Below are 20530 nucleotides of genomic sequence, written 5' to 3' on the forward strand. Positions count from 1 at the left end.
AGCAATCTGATTGGTCAACAAGAAATTTAGACCGTGCTCAAATCAGCATGACAGCACGGCTGACTCATTACTCAGAATATTACTCCGCCAAGTCTGTGTATCCATCTCCATGGCAACATTGTAACTGTCAGAGCTGGAGTAGGAAACGGCGGAAAAATAGCCTACAAAATGGATCGGTTTGTTGTTAATTTTGATTTATTTGCTTCAGCGTTTGTCCGAGGAGCACAGCAACAGGGCCAGGCTGGGAGCGAGCGAGGAGCTTGAGATAAACATGCGGGAATGAGTTATCAGCAAACGGGCACGCCACGAGAGAGTTTCCCGTAAAATGTTTAGGGTGATGGCGAAACAAATGTACAAGTGACAGCAGAGATGAGGAGTTTGCAGCGAGTGCTGGTCGGCTGAATCGTTTCTTCCGCCGCAACAACTTCACTGGCAGAAGACGAAGAAAACTATTGCCCAGAAGGATGCCAGAGAATTCACCGAGAAGCTGGCGAAGTTGGTGACATTTTCATCCCGGATTTTTGAGAGGAAGGAATTAAACGCCTGTCCCAAATTGCCGCCTGGTCTGTTAAGTGATTGAAACAAATAAATGCCCCGGCTATTATTTATTTTCCCTTCGGTGTGAGAGACACTATTGTGACCGCGGTGAAAACGTTTTTTATAAAAAAAATATAAAAGAAAAAAAATCAACATCTTTGTTATAATTTGGGCGATAAATATAAGCATGTTCTGTTTATCTGTGCAGTATTGATTTAGTTCGGGAAATTCCGAGACCGCGATAAAACATTAACGTCAGCTCAGAGTTCACTCTTCTGGGACTAGAAAATCCTTTCTGTTGCTAGGTCGTTACTAAGTGTTGGATTATTTGCTGCTTGCTGACCGCATCACTGTCGTGCTCAAATGACGTTAAAGCACATCCTCTCGGGAAATATTGCTTAAGTAACTGACTACTTCGAAATATTGTCAGTTACTGAATTGAAATGACTTGGCAATTTGTGTAGTTAGTACTGTAGGCTACTGAGTAACCCGTTGGATTACAAAAATGCTATCTAATCTGAACACTTCAGATGACTTCAAAACGCATTTCTCCAAGTAAAAACACATTTATAGTTGCTCAGGTCAAACCAACCACCCTTGTAAAAACAATACAGTACGTCAAACAGATGTACTGTGTGTATTGTGCAACAGATGGGATGCTGTTTCTTTTAAGTTTTAATTAAAAAAAATTTCATCTTCCATTTTCAATTTATGCTCATGAAGATGCTCAGTTGTGGTCTAAGTGCTTTGTGGAGGCAGCTGGACGTCTTGAAGAGAAACTCTCACCCAAGAGGTTTAGAGATGAAGAAGCCCTCTTGGATTAGAGGGGAAACATCTGCATGAAACTCACGCAAGTTCAGTTGCCACTAAGAACACATATCAGTAAAGTCACCATTTACAAACCTGGCAACCTGAGAAGAGTAATTTAGCCTACGTCGATATCCGCCACGACATTGAAAAATGTTGATACGTAATCAGAAATGTAATCAAATAGTCGTTGACCAAAACAAGGGTTGATTTGTAATTATGTAATCCCCATCACATGTAACCAATACTACCAAACTCTGAAGATTAATAAAGGGGACCGTAAAACAATCAGTCTGATCAGTAGTTTCTGTAATCATAAAAATACACATTCTTACTCCACACCATGGTAACAGGTCATGTTGGTTGTTTTTGGAACTTTTGGAGTATCCACTTCTTAAATGTCTGAAGTTTTCACAAAGAAGAAGAATCCAGAGTAACCAGCAGGTCCACAAAATGTTACTGATGAGATGTTTCTGATGTTCTGAGCACCGCAAATGAAATTCAGTCCTTTGTTGTACTGTGACAGGAATCTGAGAGTGTTCGCTTCAAAGCCTTGTCCCATACATCTAGATTATCTACAATCTAGATAGTTAGATGCGGTTAAGGCGGTAGGAAAAGATGGGAGCGCTTGATGTTTCCAAGTCTTGGCTGAAATGCCAACCAGATTAGGAGGGACAGAACTCCAGGCAGACTGTTTGAGATGTAGTTTATTTAACTGTAATTCCATTTCAGGATATGAAGCACTAAAATAGAGTATAAACTGGTATGATAAGGTCGCAGATTTAGTTTCATGACTACTGTTTGATCATTGTTTCTACAATAAAGAAAAACTATATACATTGTACATAGAGTGCCAATCCAGCTGTGTTTCATCACATGTATTTAACAACATGAGGCATAACATACTTGTTGTACTGTGCTGCTGATGTTGTTGTTATACACCATGAAATCCAAGTGACCAAAAGTAGACTCTTTGTCATTGTCGGCATACAAGAAGACCTGAAGAAATAGAAAACAATGTTAAAAGAAAAAAAAGATAGAACAAGGTTTGTTTGAGTTTATTTTTAGCATGATTAGTTTTGTTAGTATTTTGTTTTGTTTTGTTTTTATTTAGGAATTTGGGTAACACTGTGGGCACCCAAGGTTATATAGGCAGAAGGATAGGTGCAGAGCCATGATGCATCTGGGTAGGCCTACAGTTTTTTTTTTGTTTGTTTTTTTTTTTTACCAGAGCAGGATGCAAGATCCCTTTGTTCTCTGTTTGCATGCTTGTTTCTTGGAAAATAAATCATGAAAGCCAAAGGAACATTGAATGGACAATGAACATCTTTTGCTTGCGTACATAACAAGCCTATGATGCAGCAGTGGCTCTTTGATTTTTATTTTGAAGGTTGATTAAAAGTGTGATTTAGATCATTCGACAAATGGTCACTGCAAAGGTAAATGAACAAGATAAATATGATGACATAGATTCTTTATCCCTCTATATACATTATCAAAATAAACAAAGGCACTTGGGATGAGGCAGGTAACAGTGACAGTGCTAATGGTGCAGTATACAATAGTATAGTAATTCTATAAATAATTAGACAGAAAGTAGTATTTGAGTGCAATCAACCTGTAAAACTATAAATAATGAATTAAAATAAGTATTTGGGTGGAATCAACCTTTAAAACTATAAATAATTAATTATAAAAGTAATATTGGAGTGAAATCAACACTGACACTGCGGTCCTGAGAGTGCAGCCTGCTCTGGCTCTGCTGCAGGATCGGTGGTTTTGGGGCTTCAGTCTTTAGTCTTCAGTCTTCCTCTTCCTTTGTGTGTTGCTGTCTGAGGGGGAACATCTGTCCTGCGGCAGACAGCCGGGTGTGTCCCCGCCACATCCAGCAGGGGGCGGTGTTCACCCACGTATGAATCCACTAACGGCTGCTGTGTAAACTCGGGAAACTGATTTCTTCAAAGTGGCTGGTGCAGATTTGGAGCTCAGTGTGGCGTACAAGTGTGTCCGAGACTGTTTGTTTGTTTTGTTTTTTTCAGTTCGGGACGTAGTATCGTTATTCTTTTGTGAATTTAGGACATTTCGCTCCGTTATCCGCTGTGACAGTGGGAAGAATTACCCTCTCGACGTGGACGTGGTCAGTTGGCGTGTCCCGACTTGGAGTGACGGCTGTGCAGTCCTATGATTCATCCTAAACAATTTCTGCACTGGCCCCTTTTTCTAACAAACTGTGTCGCTAACTTTAGAGTTATATCGTGACCTATTTTCACCTCCGTCGAAAGTTGGAAGACGACCGGGCTTCAAGATGTCTGTAGCGGGCTTGAAGAAGCAGTTTTATAAAGCCAGCCAGGTTTGCAAAACTTTTCTCTAAGCTAGCAACTGCTGTCATGTTAGCAGCTAGCCTCGTTTAGCATTCGTAGCTAGCGGTTTATAGTCGGCTAAGTCAAGGTTAATATCGCTTTGTGTTGTGACAGCAGGAAGCTAATGTTAGAAAAGGCGTGTGTCAACATGAAAATAGTCTTGTTCTTTTAATTAGTTGGCACTTTATAACTAACTAGCGCTAAAGTTAATGAGCATTTGTCGGACATGTTTGCCCGAACGTTAGTTGGAACCAGTGTTAACTAACTTTAGCTAACCATTGCTAATAATGGTGTAATGCTAATGACTGTTTACATGTATTTTACATTTTGTGCTTTTCAGTGTCCTTTCCCGGCAGTGCACCAATTCAGATTTGAGTAAATACATCCTGGTAAACATTAGCTAGCGCTGTTTGCCTAAGGGGCTCTCCGGGTGACTCAGATCTCTTGGAGTAAAAAAAACAATGCAGTGCTTGAAAAGGTCGTGAAATATAAACCAAGCGAGCACTGACCCATTAAATACAGCAGTTTTGGACCTCTGTAGAGAAACCTTGTGCATCTGTGTGGCAGTATAACCCGAACATGATGTTTTAATAGTGCTTATTTGCAGTGAAGACCCAGTTACCTGTTTTCCAGCTGTGTTTTTTTGTCAGCCTTTTGTTTAGGGAGCCAGATCAATAAATGGGGCATTTGAGGGGAGAGACTCAAAATGCCTCTGCCAGACAGGGACCACATAATAGTCTTACTGTCTTATACTGTCTTTACCTTGGTGTGAATGTTTTTAATTTTGGCTAGCTCTCTCTAGTCAAGGGCGGGGACGGTTAAAAGGATTTTTTTGAGTCTCTTTTTCTTCTTACCCCTGCTGATGTAAGCAGGAAAGACATTTGGTTTCTGCAGCAGCTTCCTGTCAGGAACAGAGTCAGATCCCTGTTGGATTGCGGAAAAATAACACGAGTTTGAAGCTGTCATGTTGGGGCTGTTGGCACTGGCTGTACTGGTAAAGGTGTTTGGAGTGGATTAGGTGGAGTGGTGCATCAAGTGACCTGAGAAATGATGCAGGGAAGGAAAGAGGTGGGAAGAGAGTGTGCTCTCCCTTTATTAGACTGCAATGCAGCTGCTTTTCTTGCCAAAACTCCTTGAGAGTCAATAACTCTTGACATACCTTAGATTTTCTACTCTGGAGGCATGCAGGAAGTTGGCTATGGACATGGTTTCTCTGGCTTGTAGCTCACATGACCTTGTTTTTCTCTTTTTAATGTCTGTCTTCCCTGGTATCTGTTTTCCTGGGAGTTACTCTTCACAAAACGTTAAACCCTGAAATTCCACAACAAAATGACACATTGAAGTTTTTTGAGGTGTGACAGTGGGGTTGATGGCTTATCCTGAAGGGAGATGACAGATTTACGCAGTGTCCAACAGGTTATAAGCTGTTTTTCTGGTTTATTAAGTGTATTTGTGCACAGATTTTCATTACAAGTGTTTCAAGACCTTGTGTTTGTTTTGCCAAAGTCCTCAGCATTAGCACCAGTCCAATTGAAATAAATGAATGGGCTATGTTTTCACGAGCAGGGCTGAAGGTGGTCTGGATGCGGTTGTACTGTTTCTGGCCTACTGTGGTAATTATGTTATTGGGCATTAAGACGGAGTTCAATCAGGGCAGATTAGTTAATGGCTGCTGGTGATTTAAAAAGTAGATTAGAGTTTGGTGCAGACTTTATCTGGGATAAGGTCGTACTAATAAGGAGTGATAACCAGTCGGCAAAGTAATTCCTATTTAAATCTTGGAAATTATTAGTTTTAATCTAGAATGAGCCAGTAAACCGGTGCTGGCAGTGCTTGAAAGACTGCAGTTATTGGCTGTTAGAAGGGGGTAATGGTAGTTTTAGGCTGTCTGATTCACTATAAATGGCCGAAAGTAGAGCTGGAAAGATTAGTCGATTGAAAGAGAAATAACCGCCAACTATTTTTATAATTGATTAGTTGTTTCAGTCACATTTCAAGCAAAAATGCTGAACATTTGTTGGTTCCAGCTTCTTAAATGTAAAGATTTCCTGCCTTTTTTGTCATTTATGATTGTTAATGAGGAGTCATTCGGTTTTGGACTGTTGGTTGGACAAAAGACATTTTTATGAACATTTTTCGTAATTTCATTTGTGGCTTCACAGGAAGCTTCATTGATTGATCATTCATTCTACAATGAGTCAAACAGTGTTTATAGGAGTGCAGAGCTGGACCAGTGGACTACTTGTAAAAACATGGCGCCTGCATTACCCACAATGCCACTTGGCCACTGAGTGACATCACTGGAGGCAGTTTATCAGATTACATGCAGATTGGTATGGAGATGGCACAAAGTTTATATTACTTTAATGTGACTCTTTTCACATATGCAAGTCCTGTAAAAACACTTTTAAAAGCACAGATACCAAGATGCATCATTTAGTGAAGTGAGAATGGAGGAAGAGATTTAGAAAATCAAATTGTTTTCCTGTTTGAACTGAACTACGTTCCATTAATGTGTGAAGAACTCTTTTCCATCCAGAAAGGCAACTGAACTGATCTCGCACCTCTTTATATCCGATGACAGTCAAATAATTTCCTCTTGAAGCGCGGTGTTCAGATACTGTGATGACAGAGCTCTTTTTATATCTAGCTCTGATCTCCAACCACACTGACCTAGTTTTATAGACACAATACTGCATCTGTACAACAGCTTTTCTTTTTAACCTTTTAACAAGTCACGCTGCAGTAAATATACAAGAGTCTTCTCATCTATATTGGGTTGCCCCTTTTAAACTTTCTCTGGCTACTCATTTAGTATTTAGGCCTTTGTGTAGGTCAGCATTTTGGGCCTGGTCCAGCCTTCAAGTCAGTGGATCCAAACAAGATTTTCAACTAGGCTTTGTTATAAGGAGCTGGCATTTGACTTACCACCAGTAGCTTGAATACACAGTGAATATAATGAAAAGGATACCTGTTAAAGACTGATCCCTCTGTGTAGCTCTATGCGTGTTTATACTAAAACTTCCCAAGGAAACCTTTTGTGGATGTTTTTGGGGATCCGTTCCCTTAAGCCTGTGTGCATGTAAATAGTAATGTTACACTGACACGAGAATCTGATGTTTTCATTAGCAGAAGAAGAAAATACAGTCAGTGGCTATCAAAATGATCCCAAAATTCAGCTTTCTACTGAGCAGAAATGACTGACATTTTAAAGAGAAGTTTTGGGTGCTAGAAACTATAAGACAGCAATATTTCCTGAGGTAGGGAGTCAAATGCTGAGTGGGCTGAAAGTTGAGTCTGTATCTTTACTTCTGACCTGAATCCCCCAAGGCCCCCTGTCATGTGCTTTCTGCATACAGCAGAGATTCTGCAGTATGACTTGAAGATCCCTGACTGTTTAACAACAGTCTGGCAGCTGCTGCTGAGGGGGAGCAGTAACCACTATGTATTAAAACATTTTGTTTGTTAAAACACTAGATAGAGAAACACGTGTTTAAATTAAGGCTGTGATGTTAAACTTTGTGACTACACCCAAAACTTTACTGCTGACACACCTATTCTGTAGGGCCCTATGAAATCCGTTTTATTTTTTCCCAAATTCCGTTTTATTTTTTCCCAAATTCCGTTTTTTCCGTTTTAATTTTTGGGAATTCCGTTTTTTCCGTTTTAATTTTTGTGAATCCTGATTTACTCTTATTAAACTACTAAAAACAGTGTGTTTTCAATGTAAATAACTCAAATGTACACAAATTAAATAGAAATTACCTTAAATTAATTGAGGGGACAAACATATTTCCTCAATACTGTACCGTACAGTACAGTAAAGTGCATCAAAAATATTTTGACTTCATCATGTCTTCATACAGTAGTATATTTTGTGTTTTTATGGGTTTCATTGAATAAAAACATGGTCAGCTCTCAGGCAGATCCAGAAAAGCCTCCTAGCCCAGGCAGAGTCAGCTAAGAAGGCTGTGGCTAACGGGGCTAGCTAGCTAACAGCAGCTACTGTTGCCAGCAGTTAACAGTCACTCTGGTATTATATGCAAATAATATGAATCGGACAGTGGCTAACTCTGACGCATTACACCTTTAATTATGATTTCTCAGGTCTGCTTCTTTGCAAAACAACAGTTCACCTGACACACAAGTCGTTCGGGAACTGCTCGGCTCTGTACTGAGGGGTAAATGTCAAGTTTCTCAGCTTTTTCGCCGACGAAGACGGAGCCGTGGGCAGCCACTTCGGCATGCTTGCATTGTTTTGACAGGAGAGCTCAGTCTGTGGGGAGGGGGAGCGGCGGCGACTTGTTGTGCCACCCAGATTTGGTTCCCCCCGTGCAGTTTTCCCCAGACAAAAGTTCCTCTTCCACACGAGAACAACATTTCAGTGAAATTATGTCAAATTCCGCGATATTCCGTGTTAAAAAGTAGATTCCGTTTTAATCGGCCAATTCCGCGATTCCGTCCGCAATTCCGTGATCGCGGAAATCATAGGGCCCTAATTCTGTGAAGGAGGATTTCCTTCAGACACAAAAGTCTTGGGAATTCCAGTAATCCCAAAAAGGTCACCAACGGCAGTTTGAGTCATGAAGGCCATGACTCGGTCGGCTGTCACTCTGTCACAGATAAGTGAATTCGACTAAGGAAAGGAAAATGGCATCTTGTTCAAAGGATTGTATTTACATATTTGAAAAGGTCATGTTTTGAATCTGTAAATGTGTCAGCAGCGTTATGCTGAGTTATACAGGGCTTTTGTACAAATGCACGGTTGGCTAAAAAGTCATGTTGTTTAACATGCTTAGTGTTTTTTAATGGAGATCTAGTTTGCTTTTCCTTATATTATGTCATATATATAATGTAGATACTCGGGACTCTAATCTGGATCATATTTTGTGGAGCTTATGTTTTGTTGTTTTCCCTCTGACGTGCTCCGGCTTCTCTGCCTGAACTGACGATTTACAGTTTCCTGAACGACAGACAGTGTACTTGTTTCCAAAAGTAACTGCTAACTGCTGCAGAGTCAGTTTGCTAGTAGGACCATTGGCTTAAGCTGCTAACGGTGCTCACTAACTGCAAGGCTAACTGAGCAAACTAACTAAGAAAGCTTTGTGATTCACTGAGTTATTTCGTCCCCCAAAATATTATCGAGTTTCACTAAAATCGGGGTTAGGGCTATTTACATAAAGTACATAAATCATTTTTTTTAACCTATGAATCACATGAAGCTACTCTAGTGGGATGAAAATATAAAGCAGGAGATAAACATTAAGTTCCTATAAGAAAGTTGGAACATCAAATATAGTGTCGTATAGAATAAAATTAAAATCGAAAAATGCACTTCTAATCTACTCCCCTCTCTTGCAGTGTTTCATTAACTCTCCAGACTGTTTGAAATGCTCACTCTGTTGATACTGTAGGTAATAATTAAACATTAACACCAGGTTTGCTACAACTTCCCTGAAAACTGAAATGCGCAAGACCAAGACAGATTCATTACATTCCAGTGTTTCACAAGAGTTATCACTACAAAAGTGTTGTGAATATGATTGACTGGAACTGATTTTAAAACAAAATAGAAAGTAGTCAGTGTGGATCATTTTTGTCCTTGCAGAATAATAGGTCTAAATGTTAATCTGCAACCAAGGACTGTTGTTGTGTGCCATTTTCATTATCGTACTGGTTGTGATTGGAGTTATTTTCTGCCCATTCCACTTTGAGATACTCAGACCAACCATGTAGCTCATGGTCACATTTAAGGTTTTAAATACCTTGCAAAGCCTGCTTCTAATTTAAAGAATTAGCCAAGAAGGATGTTCAAAAACAGATGTACCGTGCATGCACAGGCAAGGGACTGTTTTCCATTTGTTGGCTTTTGTCTGTGGCCTGAAAACATGTTGACAGAGTTCGTTTGGAAATACAAATGCTTGCAATCAACATGTTTTAGCCTACTTAAGTTGTAGCATATTGTCTTTATTGAAAGAGAAGTAATGGAGATAGCTGGTCCAAAGTTGTGTGTTTTTTTTTTATCCGGCTAAGTGTAAACAACAGGGATTGCATAACAGTGTTTGTGCTGTTGTTTTTTCCTCGCTTCACTGTTATCTGTTGTTCTGAATTCATATATTGTTATCTCTGCAACACAGAGCATGCACTATGGTGTGCTCCACATTCATATTTCTGTAGGAAGTGTTCACTATGGTATTTTCTTCATAAGGCAGGCATGTGAATGATTAAATGTGAGATGAGTGTTGGCTTGATCCTCTCTCAAATCAAAACCGTATGAGCAGTATTAATTCATTTGCACTCTTTCTGCCTTTCCTCCCCCTTCCTCCCCTCTTCCTCTCTTTCTGTCTCACTCTAGATGGTAAGTGAGAAAGTCGGAGGTGCTGAAGGAACTAAACTAGACGAAGACTTTAAAGACTTGGAGCGGGTAAGAGAAGCGTCTTTCTGCTGTCTTAAAGAGAAACATCTTTTGGCCAAAGCAGTAGGCGTAGTTGGAATCCTGTGGGGTTTCTTTAGTTGATGTTTACACCTCATTTAAAGCATTACGTCATCCTCTGTTGGTTTAGAAGGCCTCATAGTTTATAAAGCACTTCAGGCTCTGTTGATGACAACAAAAAACCCCTGCCATTAGGTTTACATTGTAGTTAGAATGATAAGTCAAGTAGTTCCACAGTAAATCAAATCAGCAACATTGTGGTTATCAGTAACTCTTGAAGCAAGAATGGCACAATTCATAGTTTCCAGCCTGTTAAAGGTGAATAGCTTTTGAAAATGTGATGATAAACTGCACAACTTTACATTTTGGGCAGATGAAACAAGCAATTTGTAGACGCCACACTGGGCCCTGCTTTACATTTTTGTACAGATGTTTAAAAAGAGCACCATTTCAATCATACAAATGTATGAAGTGGCCTTTTAATATATCTTTCTTTCACATGAAAAAGAGAGGTACTTACACAGTTTTACAAATAGACTGCAGAGATGTCAAAAGCCTAGTAACTTACCTGAATGAATTATGCTGCCCAATAAAAAAACATTGGCCACTTCATATGTGAACATGATCAGGTTGCAGATTGGACGATAGCCGTCAACAAGGCAAACATTGGCAAATAACTTCTTTGCCTGTAACTGTTTTATTTTAATTCTATGATTACAGTAACTCTGCTGTACATTTGCAACATCTGTGTGTTTGCTGTGTTTTGTAGAAAGTAGATGTTACCAGTAAAGCAGTAGTGGAGGTCATCTCCAAAACATCAGAGTACCTTCAGCCCAACCCAGGTGAGAGGAAAACCTGTTTTCATGTGTTTATTTAAACTTTGCAAACTCTTTGATTAAGTTAGTTTTGACTCTTGTCTGCAGCATCACGGGCCAAACTGTCCATGTTGAACACCATGTCTAAGATACGTGGTCAGGTGAAGAATCCAGGCTACCCTCAGGCAGAGGGGCTGCTTGGGGAGTGCATGGGCAAGTACGGACGGGAACTCGGAGAGGACACTAACTTTGGTAAGTTGTGTGTGTGATTCTGTGTGTGTGTGTGTTGTGGTTTGGTATAGTACATTCCTGTCAGAGGAATGTTGAGGTTTGTTATTTTGGGATATTGGGTGGTTGTGCTTGTGTTTATGTAGAGTATACCTTAAATACTAGCTTATAAATTGCACCCAAACTGTTCACAGTGCTTATGAAATGCTTTTGACTGTTTAAAGACCTGCATTTCTGTCTATTTGTGTCTGTTGTTGTTGTTTTTTTTTGTTGTGGTCTGATGGTGATATAACTCTGTGGTGTTAAACTATAAATCTGATATCACTGAGCTTTTAATCTGTGTCTGTGTGGCTCAGGTGGAGCACTAGTAGATGTTGGAGAAGCCATGAAGAGATTGGCAGAAGTCAAAGACTCCCTAGATATCGATGTTAAACAGAACTTCATCGATCCATTGCAAGGGCTCTGTGATAAAGACCTCAGAGAGATACAGGTACACTGACGTGCTGTTTCACTGTTGGTCAGTCTCCCTTATTGTGCAACATGAGAGGAAAACCCTTTAAACCTCTTATCATCAACTCCTTAAACTGTCAAATTTAATTTAATGGAACATAGTGATCTCCTCTGTGCCCCCGCCTACACTAACCATGACTTTTATCCCCTCAGCACCACTTGAAAAAGCTGGAAGGCCGTCGCCTGGACTACGATTACAAGAAAAAGCGTCAGGGCAAGATCCCAGATGAGGAGGTTCGACAGGCCCTGGAGAAGTTTCACGAGTCAAAGGAAGTGGCCGAGACCAGCATGTACAACCTGCTGGAGACTGATGTAAGGACTCATTTATTAGTCTTCAGTTTGGGGTGTCAGTGTTTGTCCTCTGCAGCATCATTTAAAGCACAATTTGACACTGAAGTCCCTCTTTAAAATAATATGTGTCTAATAAGGGGTCACTTTTCTTATTCCTTTGCTCAGCTACTAACTTGGCTTCTCACGTTACTTGTTTCCGCTGTCAGCACGTTTGTGTGCCTTAAATCTAAAAATATTGATTGCATGGTCCCAACAGCAATAGAAAAATCTTTAAATTCCTGTTAGTAATGTAGCAAGTGTGTGTATATTAATGAAAAACATTTCAAAGGGTAATTTCAATTAATTTTGGCCTTGTTCTTCTGGCGATGCATCATATGAGAACATTTTGTTAGTTTCTTCATTGTCGAGCTTCACTTTCGCATTAGATGACTTCTGTCCAACACACACCCGCAAGACAAACACACCTATAATTACACCTATAAAGAGCAGTGAAACTGTTCAGCCCAACAACCCTTAAAATAAACACATTTATAAATGCCTGTATTCAATTACCTATAGCATTTATTACTATTTGGGTTGGGGAATTCCAGCATTTGTTTGCCCTATGCATAACTGAAGGTGTTCAGAACAAAATGGCTTTGAGCATTTACAACACAGCAGTTGTGGGGCTAGTGATAATGTTGACATTGTGAATATGACCAGTGCTACCAGGAGGAAGTCTGTCCGTTGCAAACGTCCTGTTATTTCTCTTGTGTCAGCCTCTTTCATGTTGTTCCCTATTACTATTGAAACACTCTGTCGTAAATTTGATAGTAAAAGATCATTTTTGACCTTTGGACCTGTACATAATTTCAACTCGAGGTCTATTTACAGTCCCTAGATGAGTTTGAATGCTCAAAGCCAATCAAGCGTTAAGATTATTGTTTAAACATGTACATAATTTATTACACATTAGTGACAAGATAATCCATCCTCCAAGCTGCAGTATGTGACCACATGCCGTCACTTGGTCTTTTGTGAACTGTTCTTTATGTTCTGGATGTGGAACTGTTTATTCATGTGGATGACAAATACAGTAGTTTTAAGAAAAATGATTTTGATTGCTGTGTCTGTGTGTGTCTGTGTAGATAGAGCAGGTGAGCCAGCTCACGTCTCTCGTGGAGTCCCAGCTGCAGTACCACAGACAGGCTGTGCAGGTGTTGGAGGAGCTTTCTGACAAACTCAAGGACAGGTGCAGTCATGAAACCTGATGCACACACATACTAACATGCTGTATATATATGTGTGTGTGTGTGTGTGTGTGTGTGTGTGAGCATGTGTGTGTGTGTGTGTGTCTACTCTACTTCCAAGACTTGTTCAGTCACAGTTACTTCAGAAATATGTTTGTATTTACTGTGTAGGTTTGGAAATGTAGAACATAAGTCAATTTATCTTTTTTCTAATAGAATGAACGATGCTCAGACTCGACCAAGACGTGAATACACACCCAAACCCAAACCTATTTTTGACTTCGGAGAAGACAACCATTCAAATGGCGGCTACTCGACCTCAATGGCGATGCCACCTTCACGCAACTCGGGTAAGAAACAGCTGGTTTGGCTTTAAAAAAAGATTGTCAGTGAGGATTATCTTTTACTGCAAACACTTGAACCACTTGACCATTAACGTCAAAAATGATGAAGTGACTGACACCACAGAAAACAAAATGAGTATAATCTCTCTCTGGCTTTATTTCATATTCATCCATACAATTATGTCAGTCTCAAAGCCACACAAAGGGCAGCATAAGAGCTGCTGAAACAACACCATGTCCAGTTGTTTCGACACACACACACAAGATGGACCAAGCCAAAGTAGCATGTGCATTAAATAAACTCTCCACATTGTCAACATGATTGCTCAAGACCTGCAACCAATCAGTACCACTGAGCAGAAATATGTGAAACAAATCCAGTTTGTCTTTTTCCCGTTGTGTGATTGAGGTGTTGTAAATGGTGGCATGCACTGAATGTTTGACTCTCGACTCAGCCGTTGCCAATGAGAGTGTGTGTGTGTGTGTGTCCTGCCTGGCCTGGCCTGGCCTGGCCTGTCATCTGGCCGGCCTTTCTCCAACTGACCTTGTTCCTCTTTCCTCTGACATCATCAGAGCCGTCTTTTCACTTGGCCAGATTGTCCTTTCGGAAACCCAGATTGCGTGAGTCACAGATAGTGTGGGCCTCGTCACAGTTTTTGTGCTGTTGATGTTCATGGTGCAGTGTGTCTGTACAGCTTCTGGTGTGAAGTGTAGTAGGCACCATTAAAGTTGCTTCTCACATAGTCAACATACTGGTCTATAATGCACGAGTTGTTTAACAGCATGTATGTGTTTTTTGTTGTTTGTGTTTTTGTGGTATGAAATCCACATCCTGTGCTTCACATACTGCAGCCTGACCTACTAACAGTTGCTAACACCTCTGCAGCCACTGGCCCGGTCTTTAGTTGATTTAAAATGCAGTTCTAAATACTGAGAACAGTCAGGATGTTCTTTAATAATAAACGTCCAAACCACCCTTTTTGTTCCAATATGCACAACAAAATGTTGACGTTGGTGGATTTTGAATTGAGTGTTAGGCACATTTTAGCTTTTATAATCCAATTGTTATTACTGCTACATTTGTTCTATCATGTCCCACAATGATATTGTGTAGTTGGTGGAGACCAAAAACAAAGCAAAAAGAGAGGAAGTATTGGAATTTCATTCATCGGGTGGCAGAAAAAAAAAAGAGTGATCAAGTTGCTCCGTAACTGCTGTAAGCATCTGTTTGCTAATGCTAAGTTCACAGTGCAGGATTTTTCAACCTGGTTTTTCAACAAAAAGCTCCAAATCAGAGGCAGATTTCCTGAACAATGGTCGGTACATATGACCTTCTACAGGACACAATCCAACAGCTCCGCGATGCGCACTGGATAGCAGGCTAAATGTCTGGTTAGGACTGGGCTACAGTTAATGAGAGCAGATGGTCTGGTTTTAACACAGTCTTATCATCCATCTATCAGCATTGAGCTGGCACAATAATAGCTCATGGTTTTTATCAGAATGCACACAAAAGATATTCAATGTTTGTAACGGTGTCATCCTTGGTGATCCACAAAACAAACAGGAAGTGACAGTTTTTCAATGCAAAAATAATCCTTGCTGCCGATGCATCCCAGTCCATCCTCACTCGTATTAAACAGTTTGGACTGCTTGGACCCGTGTTACGTCTAGCGTGCGTGATCTCATAATTCGTGACCCACTATCACTGATCAATCATGTAGTCTGGTAAGTCATGGCTGTAAGACTCTGGATCACAAGACAGAAGGCAGGTTTCGTACGGGTGCTTGAAATCCTTGAAAGTGCTTGAATTTCAATGTTGTGTTTTCAAGGTCTGAAAAGTACTTGGATTTTAGTTTAAGTGCTTGAAAGTGCTTGACATTATAACTCTGTCTTCCACAAAATTGTGATCAGACTGGATAATTAATTTCTGAAGTTTTTGCTATTATGAAACATAATTTTAGATGTTTACAGCATAATACAATGTACATAATTGTGATAAGAAAAAATCATGAGTATATATATTCCTGTAGATAGGTATTTTACCCCAGCAAAAAGGTGCTGGAAAATCTTTAAAATGACCCTTGAAAGTGCTTGAAAAGTGCTTTAATCTGACCTTGAAAAATGTGTACGAACCCTGAGAAGGTTGTGTACTGTAAAACATTGAGATCTGAAGACTTGGTGTAAGGAATAACATGTCGGTCAGGGCTTGTTCCCATTGCCTCCAAGTGGCCAAAAATCTTTTTCAAGTAGCACCATCAATAATTGCTAAAAATTGTATTTATTCATCTATGTTTTGAGCTTGTTATCATAATTGGATATGGCCAGTTTTAATCTTTTCAAAGTAACTACATCGATAGCAAAATCTCTGATGGAAAAGTGTGTCGACCTGGATTACTGTCTAATTAGCAGTATTATCCCAGTTTATAATCCTGCAGTCTTCGTTTGAAGAGAGAATCCCTTATAGACATTTATTCAAGTATAACCTGACTACAGAGAAATGAAAGGTTTACATAACCTTTACTACCCCTGTAAATTGATACAGTACAGAGTAAAACACACAGAACGAGTGACCAAAGCTTTCCCCAGCTCGAGCCTGCCCAGCAGTCTGTTGGGTGGACTTGATACAATGAGAAAATTGTTAGGAGACAAAAAGCCTAGTTTGTCAGTGTGTGGAGCCCCACTCTCACTCTGCTGATCTATGTGAGGTCACAGAGAAAGAGATGGAAGCAGGAAACGATGGATAAAAGGAGGGAGGAGGACGGTATTACAGAAACACAGCATCATAGGATGTTTTGGCTTTTGGTCTAAGACATGACTTGTCAGCAAACCTTGGCTCTTTTGCAGTGTTAACTGTAGCAGATGTTAATGTTGTTCTAACATATGTGAACCAGTATGAGTGATAGTATATGGTAAGTATGTGCAGTGTGTAAACCTTTTTTGTGAAAGTGGTACTGCTGTGGTCCTTAACTCCGTCAGAGAGCATCCTGAATTTTTGGAATCCAAGTTTATTCTAATTTTCACTCATTCGTTTACTCTTGTGTTTTGTCAGCCCCGGAGCAGCCGAGCTGTAAGGCGCTGTACGACTTTGACCCAGAGAACGAGGGAGAGTTGGGCTTCCGCGAGGGCGACATCATCACCCTGACCAATCAGATCGACGAGAACTGGTACGAGGGAATGCTGAACGGCCAGTCGGGATTTTTCCCTCTCAACTACGTCGAGGTCCTTGTTCCGCTGCCACACTAATAGAAACAGAGCAAGAGAGCTGAGGAGGAGACTGACAGAGAGGAGGAGGAAGAGGAGGTGGAAAGGGCGAGTAGAATTAGTAGAGAGGGAGGAAAGTGAAGCCAAGGGATTGTCCGCAGATTATTCGTTTTCACCTTCAGCTCCAGCGTCACGACCACCAACGAGCACTTTTTGTCATCTGGAGTTCTGGAGAAGATGGTCACATTTCAAAGTCCAGAGCAGAATATCAGCCTGTTAAAGGGTCTAAGATGGACACAAAATGTCATATCTCGTTATCCGGCAGTCAGAAACATTTCTTGAGTACTAACTTATGACACATTTATAAGCAATATTTTTATTTTATCACAAATTACTGATAAAGACAATTTGTATTAAATCTGATGACTGGGGTGACACATTTGTGCCATCATTTCTGTGTGACTGCAGTCAGTTCATAACTCAGGTGGTCACCAACTTAACAGTCAGTTTTCAGACTGTAGAGGCCAACTGGGACCTCACAGTAAGCGTAACTTGACTGAATATTATCCTCATTTCAAAACCCAAAACCTTTATGTGTGCCCCCCCCTCAGGACTGGAACTCATCCGTTGATGCCACCTGCTGGCGAGACTGAAAGTTGCCTTTAACTCAACTAAAATGGAACTACACACGACTAAAAAAAAGAAAATGTGGTCATATTTTTAATGAGAAACATGAGCCTCAGAGTTAGCCTCAGATCTGTGATTTGTACTGTTTTCAGGTTTATTGGCTGATTTGTAATGCTCTTTTTAAAAAATCTCTAAGCTGAGCACTGACATAGCTTAGATGACAGCAGGCCTGACACAGTGGTTTCCTTTTTATTGTTTCAGTATTTGATTTATGTGTGTCTCAACCTACTACAGTAAACGTAGAACTGCTTACTGAATATGTGAGAAAATGTTGTAATTGCACCTTGGTCCTCAATTGAGATTGATGTTTGTGTGTGTGCGTGTGACAGACTTCACCATCACACACAGACCCCAAAGTTCAATGCAGACGTTGCACGTTTTTGTCACTTGAGGCAGCCGTGTGCTGGTTGTGTACAGACGCAGGATGATTGGTCGTTCAGTGGTTGTTGGTTCATTAGAGGAGACAGAGCCAAAAAGTTTATTAAATGCAATAAAAACATATCGCTAGCTTGTTAAACCGCTAACTATTCTGTTACACAGCCATATATTCATTTAGTTTGGGGCCTGTTTGTCTCTGCATGTTAAGCCTTTATTCAGTCTTTTGACCCTCTGTATCAGGCGCCTGTTCACCTTCATGCAGTGCCTGAATTGATGAGGCTGCTGGCAGCGACTCATCACTAACTGTCCCGTTGTTTATGTCTGCCCTCGTGTCTTTGAGAATGTGAAATTCATCTGTGCTTTGAAACCTTTTTTCTCACCCCTGTGATTCTGATTATTCACAACGGCTCTTTTTGGAGTTATTGTTAGTACATTCGGGCTGATGTAGACGGGTTGTGCCTGTTTTAATTAATCAATTTGGACAAGGCTGGTTTCTTGTCACAGTCCACACCTGCAGATGGGAGTCTTATCCAACATACGGTGTTGAGTATGAGGAGAAGACCTGGAGCGAAAAAGGGAAAACATCAAGGGAAAAATAAGTGTAAGCTGGGTTCCATTTTGACTCATTTGGAAAACTTTTGTTACCAAACAAGAACCCTCACCCAACAATCATCAGTCCTGCTGATTTTGAATTGTTTGAGAGGGGGGGGGGGGGGGAAGAAAAATTTGAATTGTGAATGAAAACTATGTGCTCTTTTATCTTTTTTGCTATATTTCCCCTCTTCTTATCTGTCCATCACTCCACGCTCCAAACACTTCCCCCACTCCTGAGTTTGGTCCTGGTCTAACATGTTTACATTTCTGATCTAACTACATTTTGATGTTTGTATCAAGTTCAGGGCAAAGTTTAAGGACTGTCGGGGTTGCTGGCTGGATTACACTGTTATCAAAAAAGTCCTTGATAGCTTTGGTTTTAGTGCCTTTGGAAAAGAAAGGAGGGAAAGTAATGCAACTAATACAGCAACCAAAATCTAACCTAGCTACTTATGAGAATGGTTTCTTTTCTACTTTTGGTTTTATTTCCAGCCGTTGGCACTTTTCCTGTGTAAAGATGAAATGCATGTGTGCACAATTCTGCACATTTCAGACACTACAGGCAGTTTCCTGGTTCATGTGTTGTTTAGACTAATGTGAGGTTTATCAGCGCACCACCAGTGGAAACTGAGTTTTTATGTAGATTTTAATCCATGTTGAAAAAAAAATGTCCCACTGGTTTCAGTTTTTAAAGGGCTATGTTTGTTTAATCAGTCTTAAATGCTCCTTTGAACATAATTAAATCATCCTGGCTCTATAGTATTATTTTTTATATACAAGACCTTAAAACATTTAAATTGATCTTTGCATGTAGTCCTATATTACACCTTGTAAATGTACGTCTTAGATTTAAGTTGCCTTTTTACTTCTGGAATGAGTACAGAATTTAACCGCAATATTTTTGTCTTTTATTATCAAAGTATTTGTACATGCTTCTTTTCTTGTCCCCCACCTCCCCCTTCTTACAATAAATAAAACAGACAAATGTGTTACTGTTGTGTTTGATCAATATCCTGGTCTTCCCAGATGAAATAATGTCGTTTGAAATTTTTTGAAAGACATTTCACATTAAAAAAAATTGTAATAAAAAAAAAAATCTTATATTCTTAATGCACAGAATGCTTATAACCAGTCACTGCCTTTAATAGAGTATAATATTTTAGCTATGATGACAGCTTTTGAGATTTAAAAAAAAATACATCTGTCAATATGCAAGTTCAAATAGAGTATGATTGTGAAAAATGATATTGGTGCATCACTAAACTTCTTGGTTATAACAATATATAATTATATAATAATTTTAATGAATGTTATTAGTGTTACGTAGAGTTGTTTACAGGGAGATGATCTTTATATGGTGAGTTTGCTGATGTAAATATTGCTGTAAAAATATTTTGTTGCATCTAAAATATAACTCATAACTAAAATACAATTCTAATCCTGTTTTTGTTTTGTTTTTGTTTTTACTTCAAAAAAATAATCGAGAAGAGTATCAGTAAAGTACTTATTTGTTTTAAAAGTTTGAACATTATTACCAACTTTTCCTTTAAATCAATCAGTTGCTCGTCTTTTTTGGTATTCAATGCTTCTGGATCTTTTGACTATTGATTATTTATCTTTTCCTAACTTTAAACTCGAACACTAAATATAAGCAGTTTCACCAAGATTCACATTACCTAAACGGATTAGACACTTGAAACTGAATCTCCAGCGCTAATGTCAAAGCCTAAGAATAGTACTTAATGTCCATCTGTGCCCCTCAACTTTTTCAATCAGGGGCACAAGTGGAGCATCACTATCTTTAGTGAGGCTAAAATATGTCAAATAATTGCTACTGCCATTGAAATTTTGTACACACACTCATATATCCTGAAAGTAGTGATCTCCTGACTTTCCCACTAGTGCCACTTTTAAGATTCAGATTTCACAATTACTTCAAAGAAATTGTAGTTTCCTGTACACCTACACAACATTGCATATGTTAGCATTGTCATTGCAATCATGTTAGCATGCTGGTGTTAGCCTTTAGCTTAAACCACCATTGTATGCATACTGTCACAGACTGTAGACTCTTAAAATAAGGTTTAAAAAACAAAAAAACAAAACAGTCCTG

At 39.6% G+C, this 20530-nt stretch overlaps 1 protein-coding gene across 2 annotated transcripts; it reads left to right on the forward strand.

Annotated features, from left to right (window-relative positions):
• Window positions 1-3255: 3255 nt before the first annotated feature.
• sh3gl1b (SH3-domain GRB2-like 1b) lies at window positions 3256-19409 on the forward strand. 2 transcript variants are annotated; one of them, XM_030432810.1, is made up of 10 exons: window positions 3256-3694; window positions 10060-10128; window positions 10907-10979; window positions 11061-11204; window positions 11537-11670; window positions 11844-12002; window positions 13109-13212; window positions 13427-13560; window positions 14128-14175; window positions 16607-19409. In XM_030432810.1, exons 1-10 carry the CDS (start codon window positions 3650-3652, stop codon window positions 16798-16800), a joined length of 1104 nt encoding a protein of 367 aa, XP_030288670.1. In that variant the 5' UTR covers window positions 3256-3649; the 3' UTR covers window positions 16801-19409. The 2 variants fall into 2 exon arrangements, with proteins under 2 accessions (XP_030288670.1, XP_030288671.1); XM_030432811.1 differs by lacking the exon at window positions 14128-14175 and having other exon boundaries at window positions 3261-3694.
• Window positions 19410-20530: the final 1121 nt, after the last annotated feature.

This window comes from Sparus aurata, chromosome 11 (assembly GCF_900880675.1).
Source record: "Sparus aurata chromosome 11, fSpaAur1.1, whole genome shotgun sequence".
Classification (NCBI taxonomy): Eukaryota; Metazoa; Chordata; class Actinopteri; order Spariformes; family Sparidae; genus Sparus; species Sparus aurata.

Coding starts and splice junctions, on each gene's coding strand:
- sh3gl1b (XM_030432810.1), top strand. CDS start 3,650: ATGTCTGTAGCGGGCTTGAAGAAGCAGTTTTATAAAGCCAGCCAG. Junction 10,129..10,906: donor ACTTTAAAGACTTGGAGCGG/GTAAGAGAAGCG, acceptor TGTGTTTTGTAG/AAAGTAGATGTTACCAGTAA. Junction 14,176..16,606: donor CTTTCGGAAACCCAGATTGC/GTGAGTCACAGA, acceptor GTGTTTTGTCAG/CCCCGGAGCAGCCGAGCTGT.